Source organism: Semicossyphus pulcher, unplaced genomic scaffold (genome assembly GCF_022749685.1).
Source record: "Semicossyphus pulcher isolate SPU_LCO1_2020_fin unplaced genomic scaffold, fSemPul1.0.p SCAF_24, whole genome shotgun sequence".
NCBI lineage: Eukaryota > Metazoa > Chordata > Actinopteri > Labriformes > Labridae > Semicossyphus > Semicossyphus pulcher.
In genome coordinates this window covers 9,136,743-9,159,575 of record NW_027211698.1, presented here as the reverse complement: position 1 = coordinate 9,159,575, position 22,833 = coordinate 9,136,743, and the positions used below count along the sequence as shown (strand labels likewise).

General features: G+C 45.0%; 1 protein-coding gene across 2 annotated transcripts in view; it reads right to left on the bottom strand.

Annotated features, from left to right (window-relative positions):
- Window positions 1–3,792: 3,792 nt before the first annotated feature.
- LOC138603509 (bone morphogenetic protein receptor type-2-like) overlaps window positions 3,793–22,833 on the bottom strand; it is a 35,464-nt gene continuing 16,423 nt past the window's right edge. The window contains exons 4-13 of one of the 2 annotated variants that reach the window (XM_069675325.1): window positions 17,822–17,929; window positions 17,560–17,651; window positions 14,279–14,509; window positions 11,893–12,007; window positions 10,539–10,699; window positions 8,417–8,564; window positions 8,070–8,206; window positions 7,274–7,446; window positions 5,858–7,191; window positions 3,793–5,657 (exon numbers count right to left, since the gene is read on the bottom strand). In XM_069675325.1, coding sequence (XP_069531426.1) covers window positions 5,404–5,657; window positions 5,858–7,191; window positions 7,274–7,446; window positions 8,070–8,206; window positions 8,417–8,564; window positions 10,539–10,699; window positions 11,893–12,007; window positions 14,279–14,509; window positions 17,560–17,651; window positions 17,822–17,929 — 2,753 coding nt within the window. In that variant the 3' untranslated portion in view covers window positions 3,793–5,403. The remainder of the gene's footprint in view (window positions 5,658–5,857; window positions 7,192–7,273; window positions 7,447–8,069; window positions 8,207–8,416; window positions 8,565–10,538; window positions 10,700–11,892; window positions 12,008–14,278; window positions 14,510–17,559; window positions 17,652–17,821; window positions 17,930–22,833) is intronic. The other variant, XM_069675326.1, reaches the window with a different exon arrangement.

The following is a 22,833-nucleotide window of genomic DNA, read 5'->3' as shown; positions in this document are numbered from 1 at the left end:
TCATAATTCTTAAAATACACATTTTGTAGCTTAAAATTGCATTAACCCATCATATGTAGTAAATTTCATGTTTTAAAATGTGATGCCAATCGTCCATCGCATGTATAGTTCAATGCAGGCCAATTTTGTTTACTGTTAGGCAAGCAAGCACCCCCTCCTTACACATCAAACCATCAAAACATACCCCATGATAGTTTAGAGCTTAATCCAACTCCTCGTGCAAATAAAGCATCAGATAATAATCAGACAATATGCTAATAGTGTGAGGTAAATGTGAGAGGAAAAACACGCTCACCTGCAGAAATGGGATGTAGGTGCGCTGCATGCAAAGGGGCATGGAGCTGTTCAGCACCACAGCCCCTGTTGATGTTTGCCGCTGCAGGGAGATGCTGAAGAGGCGGTGGAAACAGGCAGGCCAGGCTACAAGTGAGGAAAGCCCTCTGACATTTAAACTAACAGACATAGAAAAGATAATAAAAACGTCTTCGTGGGTACCGTGGAGATACAGAAGGTGTCAAAATGGGCGTTGCTGTATTCGCACCCTGCCTCCTCCTCGTCGTCGTGGATGGATGTTTTTCTCTCCCGGCTGATGCGGCACGACGGCTGAAGCGGCTCCCGAAGCGCTTTGAGTGCGAGGAAAAATGGGTATAAAAAGCGAAAGATGCGTCGTGCGCCTGGTGCAGTTTGAAAGGTGTCGGAAAAGATTACAGAAGGACAGAAAATACAGAAGGGATAGAAAGAAGAAGGCGGTGATGCTGGGCTAGCCTCGGTTGACACGACGGGAGAGGGACCAGTGTGAAATACGCCGAGTAAACATTACACATCCGGTTGTCGTTTTCAAAATAAAATACCTGCTCTGTCACATTCTCTTGATAAAAACAAGAAGTTCTGCACAGGTTTTAAAGCAGGCTACTGGCTAGAGGCCCCTGAAAGCTCTAGGTTAACCGAGGGTCAACTAGTAAGTTTATTCCAGGGTTATTATAGTTAACAAAAACTAAACCTAGCAGTGAAAAAAAAATAAAAACACTACGAAACACTTGACTAAACTGAAATCAAAAACCAAAATGAAAGACTAAATAAGAATAAAAACTGATGAAAATTTCAAAACTATAATAGGCTTATATAGACTTGGGAAGGGTTATGCTACTGGTATATTAGGAGATCATAAAACCTGTTGTTGTAAGTCTACTTGTAAGTCACTATTTCAGCTATTTGCTTATAGAATATAATTGAAGACTATGCAAAATTTAAGTTAGATGTTATATTCTTAAAAAATGTGTTAAATGAGGTAATAGCACAATAAATATGGTAACAAGTTGTATCCTTGCACTAATAGAACAAAGAAATCTATACATTTTAATTGATAGTCACATTTCACGACGGTTATCAGCAACACTGCAATGGTTATATTTTATTTTGAAAGCCAGTCCATCAGTTTCCGGTATCGTCCTCGCTGCCTCTAGTTCACTTGACCCAGCCCGAGGAGAGCTGTGACGTAGCGTACCATCGCTGCGCCGCTCGTGCTGATGCTGCAGTTGCTAGGGCGCGTGGAGCAGACGGCGGCGAGGAGAAGCGAGGTAAACAAGTGGAGGAGAGGAAATGTCTCCCTCGTGTGTCGAGTTCAACAACCTGCGGTGTTTCTTCGAGGCCTGACGGGGCTCGACAAGTGACAGGGTAACAAAAATATTAAATATTATCTGTTTCGAGCATATTTTAATCAAGTTTTAAATGAGAACCAGACGTGTTGCATTACACAGCTGCGGTCCTCTGTTGCTGCCGCTGTCTGGTGTTTGAAAAGTATAAAGTTTCAAAATGGTACCAAAAAAGGTTAAGTCTTGCCCTTATCTGAAGAAAATATAAAATTAAAGCTTCTTCTTTTTAATACTACAAAGTTTTAAAACACCTTTTTAAATAAAATACGTACATACGTAAGAAAGGCAATACGCAGCTTGCAAATTGATTTTTTAAAGGTATAGTTAGCCATTTATAAAACATTTAATGCCATTTGCCCACAACACAAAATATTCTCTTCTTCTTTATGCAGGTTCAACGCACTTGTTATAGGAGGCAGCTTGTAGGTTACTTGAGGAAATAACCAGGTAAGCTCTTTCACCCTTTCCATGAGTTAACTTAAGCTAGGCTAACAGTCAGCTAGCTGCAGTGTTGCTAGATCGTAACCGAACGCAGCAGACGTTTTTACATCCAACAGGAGGAAAAGCACAGGTGTTTATAGTAGCATTAATGATGGCTGTATTCCATTTAGCTGCTTCAATTTCACGGTCCTGGTTGTGTGCGTGCTGACTGCCTGTCATGGCTTTCTCAGACACCTGAGTAGAACAGAACCATTGTTAAAGTTATTATTAACACCTGTGCTTTTCCTCCTGTTAGAAGGCAAAATGTCCGCTGTGAAAAAGCCCATTACAACTCCAAACCAGCCCAATTCCATCAAAAAATCAAAAAATCATAACCTTGCCAGAAACCCATGTAAAAGCGTAAAACCATTACATACATAGGCAATAGAAAACAGATCATGCAAAGTTTCATATCTGCATCAAATAACCAAAGATAAAATGTTAGATAAATATGCTATCGCAACCCAAAAGAGTCTAGTTAGACAACCAAATAAGGCCTACACAATACCACAACATATATAGCGATAAAATGTGACACCAAAATCCATTTAAAAACGATAGGATTATGGAGGAGTGAAACTGCCAAAATCAAGCATAAATAAATAAAAAATATAATATAAAAAATAAAATTAAAGCTATTGTGTTGAACTTTGTTTGCGTTGATTTTGGCGCCCTCTGTGGACAAAGCTGTACCTCTTATCTCGTCGCTGATTTTGTCCTTTTTATGCTTAAGTGCTGTTTTTTTTCTACTATCTTTAACAGTCGTATGCATCACTCTCTTTAAATCTTTGCCCTGGAAAATGTAAACAAAGGCAGCATGCAGTTAATCACTTTCAGGCACAGTTTCAGGCATTAAAAATAACTATATAGAAATAATCAATGTTGTCGCTGATGGTCTGGTTTGCTTTTGTAGCTCATATAGAGTCATCAGAATTAATTTCAGTCTGTTTTATAAGGAGTGAAAAACTCCTCACAGGAGCTTTAAAGTGAAATGTGATTTAAGATATGTAAAAAGAAAATGTTTGTCACATTGTCAGCGATAATGACGTCAAAGTAAATAGGTCCTCCTTTATTCAAAGGATCGAATACAACTCAAGTCGATCAATGAGTGAGTGGAAATCATGAAATTAGAGATAGACTGATATGGTTTTTTCAAGGCCGATACCAATTATTAGTAGTCAAGGAGGCCGATAACCGATATTTGAAGCCGATATTCCATTTTGAAAATATTGGCGTCAAACTTTTTTATAATACAAACTCCAACACTTAACTTTGTTTAAATGCCTTTAAGCATATGCATCAGAGCCAAAATAACCAAGTTTTAAATTGATCTCTTATCGGCCGTTGGATTTAAAAAAAAAAAAAAAAGGCCAATGCCGATATGCGTCAAAATGCTGCATATCGGCGCCGATAATCCGCCAAAATGCCGCATATCGGCGCCGATAATCCGCCCGGCCGATAATCCGCCCGGCCGATAATCGGTCTATCCCTACATGAAATATTTGTTTTTGAGCATAAAATGACGGCTTGTTTGGTGTTAAAACCCCCGTCAAAAATTAATCGCTATTTTCCGCAGCCAAATCTGGCAAGACTGGCTAGCTGTAGCTACACTATATAAGAATAAAAGGCCAAAAAACACAATAAATGTACTTATCAGATATCAGCAATTATATGATTATTATTTCATACATTTATTGAGAATTTTTTCTTCCATATTGACTCGAAAATGTTTACAGAAACTGTACCGAGCAGACGCATAGCAATGGAATAAAAGGCCATGTCCATTGAATGCGAAACAGAATTCCATAAAAATGATGCAAATATCAATGCAATACACATACATATGTTTTTTTTCATACAAATTACAGATTACAAAAACATAAATGAGATCTTTTCATATGCCCTGAAGCAGCGCTGAAAATACAGAATGAGTACAATGACATTTCAGCACGCCTGTACAGCGCTAGGCCCCAACAATGCTAATGCTTGCTGACATAAAGAAACACAACACGTGCACACGCTCTCTCTCTCGCTCTCTCTCTCTCACACTCACAGAATCAGTCATTTGAACATCAAGGGGATGAAACAACAAGAAGCAGAAATAATATCCAGCGTGCTTCAGAAGGGTTTGGTTGTTTTTTTTGTTTTTCTTTTAGACTAGTTTGTGATTTCAGTTCGAAGAGCGAGACAGGGCTTTCTATAGTGTTTCTGGTCTTTCAGTCGCATACAGACGGTTGAACACACAGTCCACAGTGAGGTCAAGGCGGGAGCGGTACAGTGATTGCGTCGAGCACTGTAACAGATCCCTCCGTAGATTTGATTATGGTGATTGTAGTGTTAAAAGACCCCAGAGTTCGAGCCGTTCCTGGTGTAATTGTGCAAGCAGAGGAGGTCCACAAAAGCCCACTTTTCCAGTCAGCTGGGATTGATTGTTAGTGTTTGTGCGCCCCTAAAAGTAGTCCAGAGAAGAAGGAAAGAGTGGAGGATTGTCGTCCGGTATCTCCTCTCGAGTCGGGGCGTGATAGTGTACGGTGGATTGTTTACAAAAAAACGATTGTGACTATTCATAAGTGCAACAGAGATTAACATATCAAAAATAACGACGGGATAAAAACAATGTAATGGAAGCAATAAAAACATCGAAAGCATCTAAAAGCTACATCCTATTGCACAATTAAAAATGATGATACAAAATGGGTACATAGTCAAAAAAAAAAAAGGTATTGCATACAAATCAAGGAAATAAAAAAAGTAGTTTGTTCTGTCTTTTAAGACCGTCGATTCTTTTACAGAGCGTACTCTCGAAGGTTTGCTTGATGCAGCAAGAACGCAAGAATGCTCGAAGTGTTGATTGTTTCTCATCGCCTTTTTAAGTTTAGAGACCACCTCTCGGCGTGGTCGCAACAGACAGGACTTCTAAACACTGATTTTATTCGTCAAAGTGCAACATAAGGGGGGGGAAAGAAATCCGTTCAAAAAGGTCGAGGATGAAACGAACAGACAAAAGGGGAGATTAATAAAACGCGTGAAACAGAAGCGGATGAGAATGCTGCATAGCTGGATTCCATTTAAAGCAATGCCATCATCAGAAAGACACACGGGAGCGAGACGGACCTAATTACTGTACACGATCAGACTCGACTGTTTGTTCACAAGACACTCCATAGCTTCCTCTTGCTGATTCAGAGCAGAGCGCTCGATACAGAAACGAAAAAAAAACCGCTCTCCGATTGTTCTTTTACTTTTTCAGTCTTGTCAGAGGGTCCGGGGCTCACACGTGCGTGTCGCTCGGCTCGCTGGCCAAGCTCCCCCCCCGCAGGAAGATGGCCGAGCTGGACTTGGGCCGGCCCTGACTGTGACCCTGGCCGCGCGAGGAGCCGTTGTTGTTGACCTCCGGCCCCCTGCTGTCCGTGGAGATGACCCACGTGGTGGGCCGCCACTTCTTCAGGGAATAAGGCGTTTTGACGCGCTTCTTGATCTTTTCTCCCGTCCCGAACGCTCCGTCTGGCTGCACCAAGCCCTCGCCTGGAAAACAAGACGGAATGCTGATCAGGATCCAGAGGGGATTTCTTACAACAGTGTACAAAGGTCACTTAAGCAATGCTATTACTCTAAAGGGCAATTTAGTAAAGTAGTGCTTTACATGACAAGTTAGCTGAATATAATTGGTGCAGCAAAGCTTTAGGGATGCAAAGTCTACTCTTGTGTTGGGTGTGTTGAGTCACCTAGTGAGGCCAGGTCCTGTGTAGTGAAGGACAGGTCCAGGGAGTTGGGTCTCTCCGGCCGGCGGGCTCGTGGCTGCCTGAGCAGCGCCTCCCCTCTCATGGTGACCGGAGCGTCCCTCTGAGAGTCAGCCGCGCCCGACCCCACTCCCGAGCTCTCTCCCGGAGGTCCGGCGGTTTCCCTGCTCCCTCCCTCCCCGCTCCCTTCCTCCTCTCCTCCATCGCTCTCCCCTCCGCTCTCCCCGTCCCCCTGGCCGTGGCCGGTGTTGCTGTTGTTGTTGTTGGTGTTGGGTCGGGCTGAGCGCAGGGCGGCGACGCTCGAGGACGCGTCTCTCGGGTCGGGCTGCTCTCGCTCGCGGCTGAGAAGCGGCTCGTTTTCGTCCGGGCTGGCTGTGATGACGCCGAGGCTCAGACGGCTGTCGTCCGACCTCAGGGCTCCGGACCCGTTCTGAGTTATGCTGGATCCACCGAAACCTGTTGCTCCTCCTGCAGTCATAGACGAGATCCCGGCATGACCGTTAACGGCACCGTTAACGCTACCGTTGACATGCGTGTCTCGTAGAACGGGCGTGTTGTTTGTGCCTGCGCTCCTGTGAGCCTCCACAGCTGTGTTTGTGCTCGCAACCGCACCAATGTTCATCTTTTGTCCCTCCACCTGACGCAGGTTGGACTTCCCCGAGCGGCCAAACTTGAACCTGAGCGAAGACGATGACGACTCCTTCTTGGTGGGCTTGGTCCGCAGGGGCAGACTGGACGGCCTCTTGGGCAGGTTCTGCTGCTTGGGCAGGGGGAAAATGGTGGTTGGCATGGCAGCGGCGGGGTCTGATGTGCCCGTGGCCTCCGTGGCCATCTTGATGAGGGGGTAGAGAAGGCTTGAGCTGCCGGGGCTCAGCGGGTCTGGAGAGCAGAACTGCTTCTGCGAGTGCTCCATCAGGTTCTCGTCCGAGCTCTCCTTCAGGTTCTTGTCGACCTCTTTCGGGTCGAGCTTGGTGGTTTCCAGGTCTTCCTGGGTCAGGTGGAGGCAGACTGGGACTGTGGCGACCCCGACAGGCCCCTCGGACTCAGAGATAATAGTGGTGGTTGTGGTGGAGGCGGAGGGGCTGCCTCTCATGCCCATGCTGGTGCTGCTGCCCTCTGGGCTGGGCAGGCGAGCGTTGGCTTGCTGCTGGCGCTCCTGGTTGATGGAGTTCCTGTTCCTCTCTCCGGTGCCGCCCCCAGCTCGACCGCTCACAGAGCCGGTGGTGTCGGCCTGCGTGTTCTTGGCCACGCCCTCGTGCTCTTCAATGTAGGTGGAGGGATGGTCTGAGTAGGGGCCGGACTTCGGCGTCATACGATTTCTGGCAAACAGCAAAAAAAGGTTGGTGTTTATTTGAAGCTTAAATGATGTTATGAAAAGAATAATTCTGTGTTCATGCCTACCTCTCGTTGTGCAGCGTGGTGGACATGGGGTTTAGTGTCGGGCTCACAGACTTAGAGCGGTCCCATATGAGGAGCAGTTCGGCCAGCCTCTCCTCGGCACACTGCGCCGTGAGGCGGGCCTCCGCGTCCTGGTCCCAACAGTCCTCCATCGTCTCTTTCAAAGAGCGGACCGCCTGGAGGAGACCGTTTAATTTTACGGGCAATAGAAACAATGTAAACACAGAGCCCGACACAAACATCTCTTACACTGAGCCACCAATAGCTGCTTTAACGCCCGTGTGAGTCGATCAGTGTTGTTTTAAGAGTGAAACATAAAGAGCCCTTGTGTTCTTTCATGCGCTCACATTGGCCCAGTTATATCAGCCCGCCGACAAATCAATCAGACTTTTATTTGTGGATGATAGCGTCCCAAATTTGGCTACGCTACATGAAGCCTGACACTTAACAGATTGGTTATATGAATATTTAATCCATGTGCCAAAAAACACTGAAATACCACAGTCTAAGTTTATCACCCCCAAGCAACAAACCAAAACAATATCTGCTTTCATACATATAACACATGCTGCTGCTTTTTCCTGCTGGCAGAGGACATGCTGCAGATGCTACACTTCCCTCTGCAGGATATACACTGACAATATTGAAGATTTGCGTCTCGTTTATTCGATTAAACAGATAGTAAATCTCCAACTGAAGTTCCACTGACTTGTTTCACAATCTGCTGACGTCGTTGATCTCATTATTACAGTGTTAAAATTAGATTTTCTGTCCTCTGCTGTGACACAAACAAACTCACCAAACTGTTCTCTTTCCAGGCCTCGGGGAATTTGGGCCGTTGCTTCTCCCTGGATACCAGGACCTGCATGTCCTCAAACGTCGGGTGGTTCCCTGCCTCCGCCTGAAAGGCCATCTGGTACTCTGGCGCAGACTCTCCTAGAGGTAGGACAGGAAGAGGAAGGATGAGCAATCTTTCACGAGGCAGAAATATCCATTAAGCTGATGAATGTGCTTAATAATGAAAGCCCAGATTTCTGCCTTTATGATAAAGGCGTATTTCTGCTGTTTAAAGGAGGCGCTCATTCTTCGGTTTAAATAATGCTGCAAACATTTGTGCATGCGGATCACACAATCTGCGCGCCTCACCGGGGAAGAGGTCGGTGCATCTCATGAACGTCTCCCAGTAGATCAGTCCCAGGGCGTACATATCCACCTGCTTCAGCGCCGACTCGCAGTCCCTCAGGTTCACCGCCCCCTCCAGCACCTCTGGAGCCATGTAGCGGATCGTCCCCACCTGGCAATCGAAGGCAGGTAGGAAAGATGAGGCGAGAGAAAAAAAGTGAAAAATGGTGTTCCAAAGTTAGACATTACATTTCCACAGAAAACTGTATTCTACTTTATCTTTTCCCTACGTGTTGAGGACATCAGATAAGAGCTTTTGTGATAACAAATGTACATACCGGGGATTGATTCAGGGCTGAAACGCTTTTACTGGTTGTACAACAACAAATCAAAACGGATAGATAAAAAACTAAATTGAAAAATAAATTAAAAGTTGATGGAGGATTCCAGCAGGAGTAAATGGCAAACGCAGAGAAGCCAATGTTATCAGTCTCTGACAGAGCTAATCCTTCACACGCTGCCGCCTAGCACTAAAACCCCTCTACAGTACAAAAACACAAGAGTGTGCTGCATGGGTTTAAGGTATGGTTAGTGTTCTGGTTTCCGTTTGTAGCACACTTGTAGCCCGAGAAGTATTGACCAATCACGTATCAGCAGGCTGCGGTGTATGCCAGCGTCATCTGACAGCTCCTTATTAATCTCTATAAACAGACAGCTGCGCGCTAACAGCTAACAATCTGCTCTAGATCTAAAATTCAACTTCAGCGTTTAGGTTTCCCGACTTCCTTGAATGCATCAGAAACGATCGATCCGACCTCCGCTAAACAAACGAGCATTTTAAAAGTAGTTTTCTCCTCCTCTTGAGGACAGACCTGACAAAGCTTCATTGTAACTTTTTACTAATCTGATCATGTTGTTATTTCGGCAAATTTACGACCCATTAATTACAAATAAATCACAAGAAAATCTGTAGAGTGCAGCCTCTGTGTAACTCACTCTTTACAGTGGAACTGAGACTCTCCACGAACAGATGAACGGGCGCTCCTCCGGGGGATTTAATGAACCACAAAATGACGGCGTTTATTTTGCTGACGCATCTAGAGGAGCGATCTGAACACACGGTCGCTTCTCAAGTTGCTAAGTGGACTGTAAACAAAGCAGCGCACAGAAAAGGAAGTCTTGACTGCGAAGTCGTTTATTGCTAATTGCTGGCTAAACCGGACACGCCTGACGTGCTCACCGCTGTCCCCAGAGGTGACATCATCTGAGCCGATAGTTCTGAGATTGTACGTTTTGTAACCATGGCTGTGCAGTCGATTGATGAATGCAAAGGCATCCAGGCTGTAAATGTTGGACTAAAGTTAGGGATGCATGATATTGGATTTTTTGCCGATATCCGATATGCCGATATTTTACAACTCATTTAGCCGATACCGATATTTTTTTCCCGCACACCTAATTGCAGAGATCATCAACTCTCTTCTGTAGTGGAATTAGCGTACAGTATAATGGTGATACTCTTATCACCTTTGTTACAACGGTCGGGGTGACGGGTCTTGAGATGGTTAATCAAGTTTGTAGTGTTGAAAGACTTTGCCTTGGCTCCTCCTCGCATCACCGAAGCTGAGCAGTCATTGCAAATAGCAGCTTTGCTATCTATTTCGGACACTTTGAAAAACTTCCACACCACGGACATTTTGGCTTCTAACTCTCTCATGCTGCAGGTAGACACACGTGACGTCATCACGCTGCGCCGCGCAGGTCTTCTTCGCGCCGGGGACATTGCGCCGAGGTCGGGCATTTAATCAAGTATGCAGCAGCACATTATTTTATCGGCGGATATCGGTATGTTGGCCGATATCCGATAACGTGCCGATAATATTGTGCATCCCTAACTAAAGTATTTACTTCACCACTTTCAATCTAGTGTTTTGATATCTAAAACATCCAAATTCATGTTGTCGCCACATTTGTGTGCTGTGTTCTCACTTCTACTGTGCCGGGGTGCAACACATAAATCAGCCCACAGATTAGTCTGTAGTGAAGAAAGCTCGCTACAACTTTGCCCTGGAGCAGCATCTGCCTGACAACAAACTGGGTTGTTTCACATGCAGCAGTCTTCCACAGCTTCCTCTTGCACACTGACCTCACTTATGGCGGCGTTCTCCTCCTCCCCGTGACGCGCCGGCCTGTTTCCCGTCAGCTTCATGGACAGGCCGAAATCGATGATGACACACGTGCCGTCCGTCTTGACGAGAACGTTCCGGCTGTTCAGGTCCCTGTGGGAAACGGCAGGCTTGTACAAGTCTGGAAGGAGGAGAAAAAAAAAAAACAGGTTTGCAAAGAGCGGATCAGAAGGAGACACGAGACAAAAGAATTGGGCTAATTTACCTTTCATTAAAAATTTAAGCCTGTACAGCACTCCCAAAATTCTCTGCCTTCCGGATACATCGCACTCAGGCAGTTTTTGTGGCATTTGCTAATGACTGATAACATCCAGAAAATCCCTTCATATAGCCCCCCAGTCTCCCTCATTACTCTTTGTTCCCCGGAACAAGCTGCACTGTCAACAGACAGCTAAACCCTCTAATCTAATCTACAACAATGGGATTAAGACCATATCAGAGGAGCCTTTTCCCTGCAGTACCCTACAGTCCAGCAGAGGGGGCAGCGAGGCAGAGGGGCCGCAGGAAGTTGTGGCAGCCACCACAGATATCTGCTGCCTGCTGTTGATGTGCAGGAGGAGTGGGGGAGGATGGCGACTGTATCAAAGCCTGAGAGACTCTGCTGTTAGCGGCTCCACGCCGCACTCCCTCTCTCTCTCTTCTGTCACTTCAGGCTTACAGAGGGGAGAGAGACACTCCCGCTCTCTGCTTGTACACAGAAAAACTTCCATTCCTTTACTGCAAGTGAACTTCCAAGCCTCTTTGATGTGTATCTGCTCTGATGAAGAGAAAAGAGGGAGGCGAGCGCAACCGCCGAGGCCGAAGCTGTCACTCCTGCGTCCACAGACTTGATTTTATCGAGCCACAGGGACAGTCACATGTCATCTGAATCCCTGTCTTGCCTCCGCCTTCTTTCCCCCCTCTGACTTTGTCCCTCTCTGCTGTTTTTTTTCCGCTCTCTCCGAGGCGAGCTTGAGGCCAGTCTATAAATACTCGTGGTTGGGCGTGCGCGCAAGTGTGTGTACGTGTGTTAAAATGCAGGGATGCAAAACGCTCCGAGCCAAACAGACCCACGTGGAGCTGCAGTGTGCGGGTCACAGGGAGGCAGAAGCGAGACGGAATAGAGGATGAAACACACATCTTAATCTAGAAGCTAACATGGCTAAACACATAAAATGCTTCCCTATTTTCCACCACATTTCTCCGAATGTGTTTGTTTCGGAAACAGACGGAAGCAGCAGCCTCGCGAGCTGAGCCTCGGTAAACTGTGAGCGGTTATGTAATTAACTGTGAGAGTGCGTGTGTGCGTGTGTGTGTGTGTGCCCTCCAGCTCACCTCCTTTAAAGAGCTCAGTGTGCAGGTACGCAAGGCCGCGGGTGACGGAGTGAGCGAGCCGGCAGCTGCCGACCCAGTCGTTGGTCTGGATGCCCAGGTAGCGATTCAGAGAGCCCTGAGGAGGCGAGGGAAAGAGGGGTGCAGAGAGCGAGGGATGAATACAGATGGAGGAGGAAGAGAGATAGAAAGAGAAACCAATCAGAATCAAGACAAAATATTAAACACCACGGCAGAATAAAACCCAAGAAGGTCAAGCCTGACGATCTGCAAAAAGATTATTTTCACATTTATAACTGGGAAGCTTTAAACAAGGCTGACTTTGTGCTTTGACCTCCCTGAAGAAGGGGCAGAGCTTCACAATAAAACCGACTCTCAGAATATTTTATCACCAACCAATAAAGCTCCGGCCGTTTCCTCGAGTTATGAGGGGTTTTTTTTCGCAGGAAACTGTGAGCAGCTCTGCTTTAAAAAAATGTGCTGTAAAGATGATGAATCAACAACTCTTTACCTGCAATTACATTATAAAAAGATGATTACCTTTCCTCGGTTATCTTTCATCAACCTTCATAATCTATTACAGGCCCTGGCTCCGATGCAAACACATGCGCGCGCACGTACATCTAATGTTGTTTCATTAGAATCAATCATAAAGCACGTCACGCATCCGCTCCCAACTACAATTACATTCGAACTCTTCATTCGCAATATCATTTACTAGAATACTTTATGACTTTATGTCCTAGCTTGAACCTTGTTTCCATGACAACACGTATTAGATTAATGGCGGCGATGCACAATGGGCTCCGTTCACAGGCCGGCCGACCGTCAGCTGACTCGACGTACGAGGCTGAAAGCGCTTTAAGGAACATTCACATTAATATCACTTCTTCGAAGGCAGCTTTCAGAGGAGAGTTTAGTCGCAGCCGAAGTTTTCTTTTGCTGCATCAGCTGCAGGTTCATTTGTCTGCGGAAAGAGCTGAGGTGGGGGAAATGATTATTCTTACATTATAAGACGACTTTACCCAGACTCACCCTCAGTGTACACTCTTGGAAAGAGGGACAATATCCTCAACTGCACTAGCAAACCCTCCTACCCTCTTGAGCAGACATACGTGGAAGAATTCACGTTTAAATGCAGAATTATCTGTTAGAAATATTAAAAAACAAAGCTTAAGATGGCTCACTTTGGAAAAGATAATGTTGGTATTTTCTGTTTTAGACACCATTATTGTTGGCTACCTAGATTTTAACATTAGTGACTCTGTTCTAATGACCTTAACACCGTGTCCCAACAGCACCTGACGCGAGCGAGCTTCAGCGACTAAATCAGCTTGATTACATTGTTTCCTATTGGAGTGTCCCAACTGGCTGCGAGCGCCAGCGCGAAGCAACTCGACGTGCGATTTTCACTCGGACGCCCCGTTTCTGTTTTCATTGCTGTTGCTCGTAGACAAGGACGAGCAGTGTCATCCTATGTACATTAATTCTGTAACTACCTCTGTATACTACATTTTAACATTAGGGACTTTTGCAGCGACAGTTGACAGCATTTGCAAAAAAGCGAAAAATGGCGCACTTCCTGTCGCTGTAGCCCAGCTGTCTACTACGGGAGAAAGACTGGTTTGTCGCAGTCACTACAATATCGGAGTTTAAGTCGGTGATTATACGCGTTTCATTGTATTTGTCATTTTGTTTATATTCGATTCTACCTTTAGTAGTTGTACGGATCACTAGTATATTTGTTAAAGATACCTGCTAATTTGTTTTTTATGGACATGTCAGTCCGGAACAAATCGTTGCTTAGTGACATTAGATTTCAATCACCACGGCAACCAGTTGGAATGTATCACAGGCGCTGTAGCTGTCCCTTAGCCGTCACTGCTTCAAGTAACTTGTCGTGGCGGAGAGCTGTGTTCTAATTACCTCAACATGTATGAGGGACTCACAAGAGTCCACGCAGCATGTGATCAGTTCGACTGTAATTGGATCACAATGATGTCAGCTTGATTGTTTACATTACAGCTGAATCAGAGCTTCTTGCGTTAAAGCTAATACAAAATACTTTTTCCACAGCTGCTTCAAAATAAAAGCTCTCTCTGAGTGCTTTTATTCTGAAGCAATCACAAGCAACAAAATGTGTTTGTAAATGGGGTTAATGCTCTAGAGAGATCTTGCTCTTGCTACAAAGTAGCTGCCAAACAAGTGTTTGCAATCCACAGAATTCTGGGAAATGTAGTATTAAACTGCATGAGTCGTATTTCCAAAAACACAAGGCTTATATTCCCAGGCTGAGAGTAGATAAAAATCCCATTCCAACAGATCCATTCAAATTTGCCACTCTGTATGTTAAGGCACACACTCTTCACACCCCCTCCCTGATACTCACATGTGGGTAGTAGTCCATGACCAGCAGGTACTCCGTGCGCCCCTCCGGGCCTGTCCGCTCGTCGGCAGCCACGAAGCGTGCGATGTTGTCATGCTCCAGCAGAGGTAGCCGGTAGATGGAGCATTCATTGAGGAAGTTCTGCCGGTTGGCCGCGGTGAACACCTTCACGGCCACGGGTCGCTCGTCCAGGGAGCCGCAGTAGACGGCGCCGTATCTGCCCCGCCCGATCAGCTGAAAGAGGAAACGGTTGATAGATATTATAGATTCTTTATTACACTATTACCAGTACTTTTATTGTAATTCTAGACCTTTAGCTCCTGATTTTCTAAAGGGAAACACACAGACAGTGTTTCTGCGTGCTGCTTTGAAATGTCACGGAAACACAGAGAAGCTAAGAAACACAAATACAAAGACAGTCACAAGGTACAAATAAAGACAGTCAGCCAGGCAGCAGGGAGATAGGAAGCAGACTAAATTACAGGCGAACAGCGGGGTTAAACAGCTAACATGGCCTAAAGTCAGTTCCAAATCATTCAATTAGTGTCCTGAATTAGCCGGAGCACAGCATGCCATTAAGGTCCAAACATTCTGCTTTAAAAGTCATCCTTGAGAGAGGAAGAAACCGACAGAGGAGTGCATTTATTTCTGTTGTCTCCACCTCCACGTCTGCCGCACACATTTATCTCTGGCTATAAAACATACTGTGAAAGCGCTGGACTGTTTTGTCTGTGAGTAAGCTCACCGCCCGCCCCCCTCCCTCCCTCCCTCTGTAACCAACCTGATGTGAAAGAACGTGTGCCTGCATTCGATAAGGCACAAGGACAGGGTTCTCAATTCAACTCCTGCCTGAAAAGATATCGCTGCCTCTGGACGATAATGTACTAAATAGATGTTGAACGATTGGAGGAAACACTGCTGCGTCTTTGTAGCTGGATCGTTTTGTTCTGGACTGATTGGTTGATCTGATCTTGATCTGTTTTTTCTCCGGCTATAGATTCGCCTTTTTCAGTATGATAAAAAACCTGAAGAGAGGGTATTAAAGAGGGCGTGTTATGCTGTGTAAGACATTTATAATTTTACAGTGTTGGATGTTCAGACTAAACGTGGGTTAAGTTTCAAATTTGTAGGTAAAAGTATGTTGGAGTAATCCCCAGGCTTCTCAGCTCAGTGTGTTGTGAACTGTGCAGTACAGTAATAGCGCCCTTAATTATGAACGTCGGAGCCAAAATTTAAATTAGGCTTTGTAGAGCTACTATGAGTGAAGATTCAGGAACTAAGTTGCTTATTTTTGCGCCTCAAATGTGTTCAGAAGGAGCAACTGGCCCCCGGAAAAAGCCGCTTTCAGTCAAAGCTGGTGTTCTCTGTAATCAATAGAAGCAATGATAATTGAAATTGGCGCCATAGCTGTGGAGAAAGTTGTACAAACAGCTCGTGGTTTCGCCCGTTCTACATTCCTACAACACCCAGAATGCATTGCGCCCCTCGATCTGAAAGGAACAGCCCAGCGAGAGACGTTGGAGTGAAACACTACTGTTTCGCTGCAGGCAACAGCTCAGAGCGGGACAGAATCTGAAATACGACGAGCATATACCAGTGGATCGTCTAAAAAATCTTCAGGTCTGCAGTCTACATTTCAAACCTGACGATTTTGAACGAGACATGACATCAGAGGCGTGTGTAGTTGAGCGAGCCTAGTCTAGAGGAGGTTTTCCAGGCCCCACTGGAGAAGCGGATAGCCTCCTCCAAAGGCACAGAGCCACATTGCATTTTTTTCCTACCATAATGGCATTAGCTCCCTGTAATAGCATGATATGACTGAGGTTGAAAATCGGTGAACTGGCCCTTTAAGTGAAAATGTAATAACAGAGACGTAGCTTCAAAGGAAGTGACTTACTGTTACAACGGAACTCCCGGACACATTCTCAAACCTGAGGAAAGAGGCCTGCATTTGGAGCTTTCTCGGCCAATCAGAAGAAAGTGGGCTTGTAGGGGCGGGGTTTCTTAAAGGTACAGAGCTAACCGAGTCGTTTCAGGCAGAGGCTGTATGAGGGCCTGCACGGAGCACCGGTGTGAGAAAACAAATGTTTTTTTAACTGTAAATCATGCTAAGCTACTCCACAGGTATCAGAGTGAAATATGAAGCTTGAAATTAGCACAATGCGCCCCCTTTAAAACCCTTGATTTTGCTGCAGTGCAGACAAAAACACCATCATAACTTAAACAGCTAAAATGGAAATTCTGTTTTCCCCTCTTAATGAAGTGCATCCTGAGTATGAGTAATAGTCAAAATGGACTCAATTAGGTGGCATTGAAAGCTTTCGCAGGCTTGTGCTGCTCGCCCTCGTATATTATGTTTCGCCTGAACCTCTAAAACGGAGGTGGTGAGTGCAAAGTCATTATAACTCATCGTCGGAGCGGACGAAGTTATGGAAATGAGACCCTTGCTTTTGGGTTTAACGTGACATATAAGCTTGTAAACAGCACAGCAGTAGTTGTATATCGCTTTAGAAATCTAAAGTCACACCTGACAGAAATAAATTCAGCGATAGCAAAGTTTTTAAAACTGTTCTCCAAAAGTCACCCCCGTCATCGTCTCGTCTCCAGGGGCTCGGTTTTATTCAAATCAGTCGCTGCCTTCATTTCTCCTGCCTGCCTGTCTTAATCCTTTCTCTCTGCTTATATTGTCACTGTGGCTGAATATCATCCATTGACTTCCTATCACAATATGAGCTTCCCCGCGTCCATATCAGGTTCTCCGGCTCCTCTGTCAGCGTAAGCAAAATCCTATTTTTGTTTGCCTGACCTGTCACTTAATGCGTCCCGCCGCGATCGGATGATAAAGGTCACATTGAAACGACAATCGTAACCGTAAACCTTGATGTATTTTGGGTTTATTTTTCGCCTCTGTGCCTTTGGTTTCTCCTTTCTTTATCTAACTCGTGTTCCCTCCTTCCTTCCTCACAAACACGCTCCCTTGTTTGTCTGCGTGAGCGCAACACATCCAAACCAATGATACAAGCTCTCATCTTCTGGAAACGGGCGGGTAGAAATCCGCAGGATTTGGGGTATAAAAGATGTAGTGAGTCATCCTGTTGGGAGGGATTGATTTTGTTGGAGCTACCATATATATCCCCACTGTTATCAGTTGGAACTTTATACACCTGTGTTGAACTGTAGAAGTGATGCTACCAAATCCTTGTATGTGTACTGCTGGAGAGGGCTTCTATTGACGAGCACATGAAACTAAACTTTACAAGAGATGGACCGCTGAGGGCACTGACCTCCAGCAGTTTGAGATTGTCCAGGTCCAGGGAGCTCTCGGAGCCAGCAGCCTCCATCATGTTCAGGTTGTGCAGTCCCTGCTTACCATCTCCTGTGAAAACACACACAGCTCAGAGACACGCACACGCATCCACCTCACAGATCACCCCTCTTTCCTTTTACTAAATTAGCTGTAACCCGACCAAAAAGCGTTTAGAAAAACGGCCTTGAATAATAAATGTTCCCTGCTCTTCCTCACAGCGTGGCGCCATGGTAACTCACCGTGCATCTTGCGGTAACCAAAGAAGGCTGCGACAGCGAGCACGGCCAGCATGGAGACTGTTGCCAGGGTGATAATTACCGTCTCTTCGTAGCCCAGTGTGCGAGAGTCTGCAAAGGGAGGGAGGGGGGAGACATCAAAAACAAAAAGTACAAATTAAAGTGTAACCTTTACGTGGGAAGAGCGAGTGGCTGAAGTCTTGCTCTGGGCCTTTGATTTGTGAGCAGGAAGTGAGAGGAAGGCCACAGCTGACATCCAGACACAGCTATCCGTATGTTAAGTACACCTGATGCAATCTAGGACAGTAGACAGGCAATACAGGCCTGTGTTGATTCATCTCTGTTTATGGGTTCTTTATTTAGATAACGAGCTTTTATGGAGAGACACATGGACTAAAGGAAGATAACAAGATTGTGGAAAAACATATTAATAAGACTTCACATGGGGATGACACATTCTGCAGCACATAATGTTCGTACCATCTGGTTTTCCCTGGAGCTGCAACAAACTGTTATTTTCTTTAAGGATTAATCTGCCAATTATTTCTATGATTAATCAATTCATTGTAGTTGGTTTGTTGTCGTTAAATGTTTGACATTTTTACTTCTAAATAATCAAATCATCATAACACATGTGGTAAACCTTTCCTGCAATGTAGCCTGGGTAATTTGGTAGAAAAAAAAAATCGATGAAACTTCAAAATAAACATTTAAAAAACACACTGCGCACGGCGGACCTGCTGCATGCATTGTTTGCCGTGCACCCTTTCCCGCATCTTTAGTACACAGTTCCAGCAAGGTGTCTGTCGGTTCTAGTCAGTCGCGCTGCTAACGTTAGCGAGCTATCGGCGTCAGTAAAGTATGGTGGAAGCCTTGACCGACGCCCACAGAATAGCTCTTACCTCGATCCACCAAAGTCACCGCTAACTACATCACGGTGTATCTGCAGAGGTGGCTGGTCTTTTAAAGTTAAAGTCATTTTTATGTTGTTGAATTTTGTTGAACTTGGAACTTCTTGAAATGTTACAGCTGAAGTCAACAAGTACAAAACATCTTGAATCTTGAACACATTTTACTGTGCTTTAATCATGTGCCTTCATAATAATTCGCCACAGCGGTTTTCTTAGCACGCAGCAGCTGAAATAAGCTTTAGCCTAACACCCGGCTTTCTTGCTTGGTGAGAAAGGTCACAATCAGCATTCAGACCTGGGTCAAATGACTCTGCAGCAGACCCGGTAACTATCTCCTCGGCTACGATCGGCAATGATGGGAACGCAAATATCCGCCCCCTTTCCCGCGCAATGCTATGACACGTATTGAAGTTCTGCCCGCTGTTGCGTAAATACAGAAGGACATATGACGGCAAATTTGTTCTTCGTTTCGTGCAAGATGCAGCGACACTGGCAAGACAGCGAGGTGAGAGAGCTTCTTCTGATCCGAGGGGATCCGCCGCCTGTTTCCGCCGCGTTTGTGACATCAGACGGTGACGCAGCAGAAAAGAGACTGAAAGGAGTATACTTCACTGGCAATGGGAAAAGAGACAATCGGCATTTATTAGCGGGCGTTCCCGGGTCTGAAAAACCCGTGGTAACGTGCTAATTTTGGTGGGAAAGGGGCATAAGTAAGAAATAGGGAATCGATTTTGGATTGTATCCTGACCGTAAGAATTTAAATTGAATCGAATAGTGAGATATTGAAAGCACACATCACACAAAACTACTTAAGAGATTTGTTGTATTTTGTTGCAGAGAACTGTCAGAGACCATTTAATAAATTCCACTTTTGCCTTTTTCACACCAACAATCAGCAGGTTGTTCGGTTCATTTTATCGAAAACATTCTGCCTTCTGTCTGCGATTATTCCCGCATATTTAGCACTCTTCAAAACTTTCACACGAGGAGCAGAATCAGAATTAGCCGCCATTTTTAACCACTTAACATCTCGATTTTAAATAGACTGGCAAGTGTGCAGAGTATGTTTTTTTTTTGTTTCCCTTCCACATCAATAATTGCACACAACACTGGCTAACTTACACACAAACATTGAGACGTCTTGCACGCACATGTACGTGTGTGTTTGTGGACAATCGGGCATGCTGTGAAGCGCGTGAAAGAAAAGGAGCGGTGGAAGAAAGAAAAAGCATCAATTAAGCCAAACAACCATGAAGCATGGTCAACAGACTGGAAAAAGCAGTGCAGGAAACAGAGGATGTGTGGGAAGTGAATGGGGAGAGTAAGAATATGCAAGAGCTGGTCAGATGGCAGGTAGGAGCAGTTAGCTGAGGAAGCTGCAGTTTGAGCTGTCTGGTATTTGTGATTAATGAAGCTGCATCAGCTATAAGTGCTACTCTAGAGACAAACACACAGCTTTAATATAACAACACTTGCTTCTCCTGTATACCGCTACTCTATACACTCTGCTCTGCAGAGATAGCACACAAGAAGTCAAGAGAAGCTGCCGGTACACACACAAAAACAAACTCTTGCGTCCGTTACGTCAGTCAACACACAGGAGCTGCAGCGAGACACCAGTTTTATCAATAATTGATGGCTTTGTGAGCCTAAGGGCGGCTTTGACTGACATACTAGCGTGAACATGCATGCACACACACAGAAGCATATACACCCGCATGGGGGCTGACACGGCTCACAGAGAATGCCAGGGTCAGTGGGTTCACGATCAACACGAGGGCTGCACAGGAAGCAAGTCTGATAAACACGGCCGCACAAGCTGACGCACCAGAACATACATGAAGACGCAGTTTAAAACCTCTAGAATATTATGGATATGGCCTGTTGTTATTATGGGTGTTATGCTGTCTCACATTTTAAGACATATATATATATAATATTACAATTTTTGATGTCCAAACTAAACGTGGGTTAAGTTTAAAATCTGTTGGTAAAAGTATGTTGGAGTAATCTCCAGGCTTCTCAGCTCAGTCTGCTGTGAACGCCAGGTTTCAGACTGTTTTTTCTACATGCTTCGGAGAGCTGGCCAATCAGAAGAAAGGCGGGGTTTCTTAAAGGGACAGAGCTGACTGAGTCGTTTCAGCCTGCACAGAGCACCAGTCTGAGAAACATGAGGATTTTTTAACTGTAAATGATGCTAAGCTACTCCACAGGTATCACAGAGTAAAATAAGAAGCTTGAAGTTAGCATAATACCGCCCCTTTAAGACCTCCCAGCCCCAGTGGAGGAAAGCAGCAGTACGGCTAATGCTGCATTTTTCCCTACACTCATTTATCCGACAGCAGTTACTGTCTACATTGTCGATTAAGATTTAGCATATAAAATAATTGTATAAATTTGGGCTTTCATTGTTTATTAGTCAGATTAATTTCCTGAATAAGTCAAATAATAAATTGGTCTATAAGATGTCAGAAAATAATGCAAATTCCCATTGACATCCTTTTTCACTGGAAAAGTTAAAGCTACCCCGTGGAGTTTCTTATAGTACTGTGGAGCTATGTTTACATAAGTGGGCCCCTGTTTGTTTTTGTGTGCTTCCACTATTTACAGTAGTATTCTAAACCTGACTTTGCACATCTTATACGAGGAAGGAAATACATTCTACGTGTTTATTAGAGCTGCAGGGCACACACAATGTGCTTTAGTGAGGAACGTTGAATGTAAACAGAACCCATGTTTGTTCACAGAAAATGCCGCAGGGCGCCTTTAGACCGACACAATAACTGACTTTGCAGATTTGTAGGAGTTCAAATATACTCAATGTTTACCAGCTGCAGCTACAATAATCCAATCAGTAATTCTGCCACACTTTTACTTTCGTTATTTAAAGCTCCTGTGAGGAACTTTCACTTTGGCGCCCCCTGTGGACAAAACCGTACCTCTTATCTCTCTGCTGATTTTGTCCTGTACATCTTTAAGTGCTCATCCTGCTTTCTTCAACAGTCATATGTATCACTCACTTTAAATCTTTGCCCTGGAAAATGTAAACAAAGGCAGCGTGCAGTTAATCACTTCATCTGACACCAGCAGTTTGAAGCATTAAAAATAACTACATAGAAATAATCAATTGTGCCGCTGATGTTCTGGTTTGCTTTTGTAGCTCATACAGAGTCATCAGAATTAATTTCAGTCTGTTTCATAACCATTGAAAAAATCCTCACAGCAGCTTTAAGTTTGTGTTTTAACTTTGAGCGTTTCTTAAATTCTGCTCGTGTAAAAGATCCGAGTCTTCTGCCACCTTTCCTCTCGAATGTCGTCATCTGTGCTTCTTGGCTTAAGATTACTCAGACAGCCATCTGACACAAGCCATTTCCTACCTCGCATAACACCGCCATTAATCTTGCCCGGACATGTCAGAACCAGCTCGCTAAAAACAGCAACAGGATTTGAAGTTTTAACACGACCCAAACTTAAGCTCCACCGATCAATCAAACCCTCCTTCCAACACCTGATCGTTACATTTCCTCCAGTTTTCTCCTGCTTTTGTCTCGTCATCCGTCTGCCCGGTGCAACAGTCACCGGCGCGCCCGCAGACAGACAGATAGAGCAGACGCCTTGTAATCCGTGGAATGCAGAGAGACGACATGGATGGTGGAGAGTGTATGTTTGTGTTTATGTGTGGGCAGGAGAGATGATGAGCCAGCGCCGCCGCCGCCAACCCTCCGCTCCCCCCCTCCTCCTACCGCACACATTGCTTTCATTCACAGCTTTAGAGGAAGGAACAAATAACAATACATCTGTTTGCTTTGTTTGACACCTTGCTGGGAACACACAAGCAGCTTAAAAAAAACAACCCCGACGGACGAGCATCGAAAGAGAATTCAATATCAGCCACTTTCACGGCGCTTTAGTGCACGTAATCTATACCAGCCACCGAGCGGGGACACTGAAAAAGCTACAAAGCGTATCTGTTGGTGAACCAATTCATCTTTGCAATTCACAGTTGTCAAGGTTCATAATAGAAGGCAATCAGGGCGCTCAGTTCTAAGCCGTGTGTTGAATGATGAAGCAGAGGAGGAGGAGGAGGAGGAGGAGGAGGAGGAG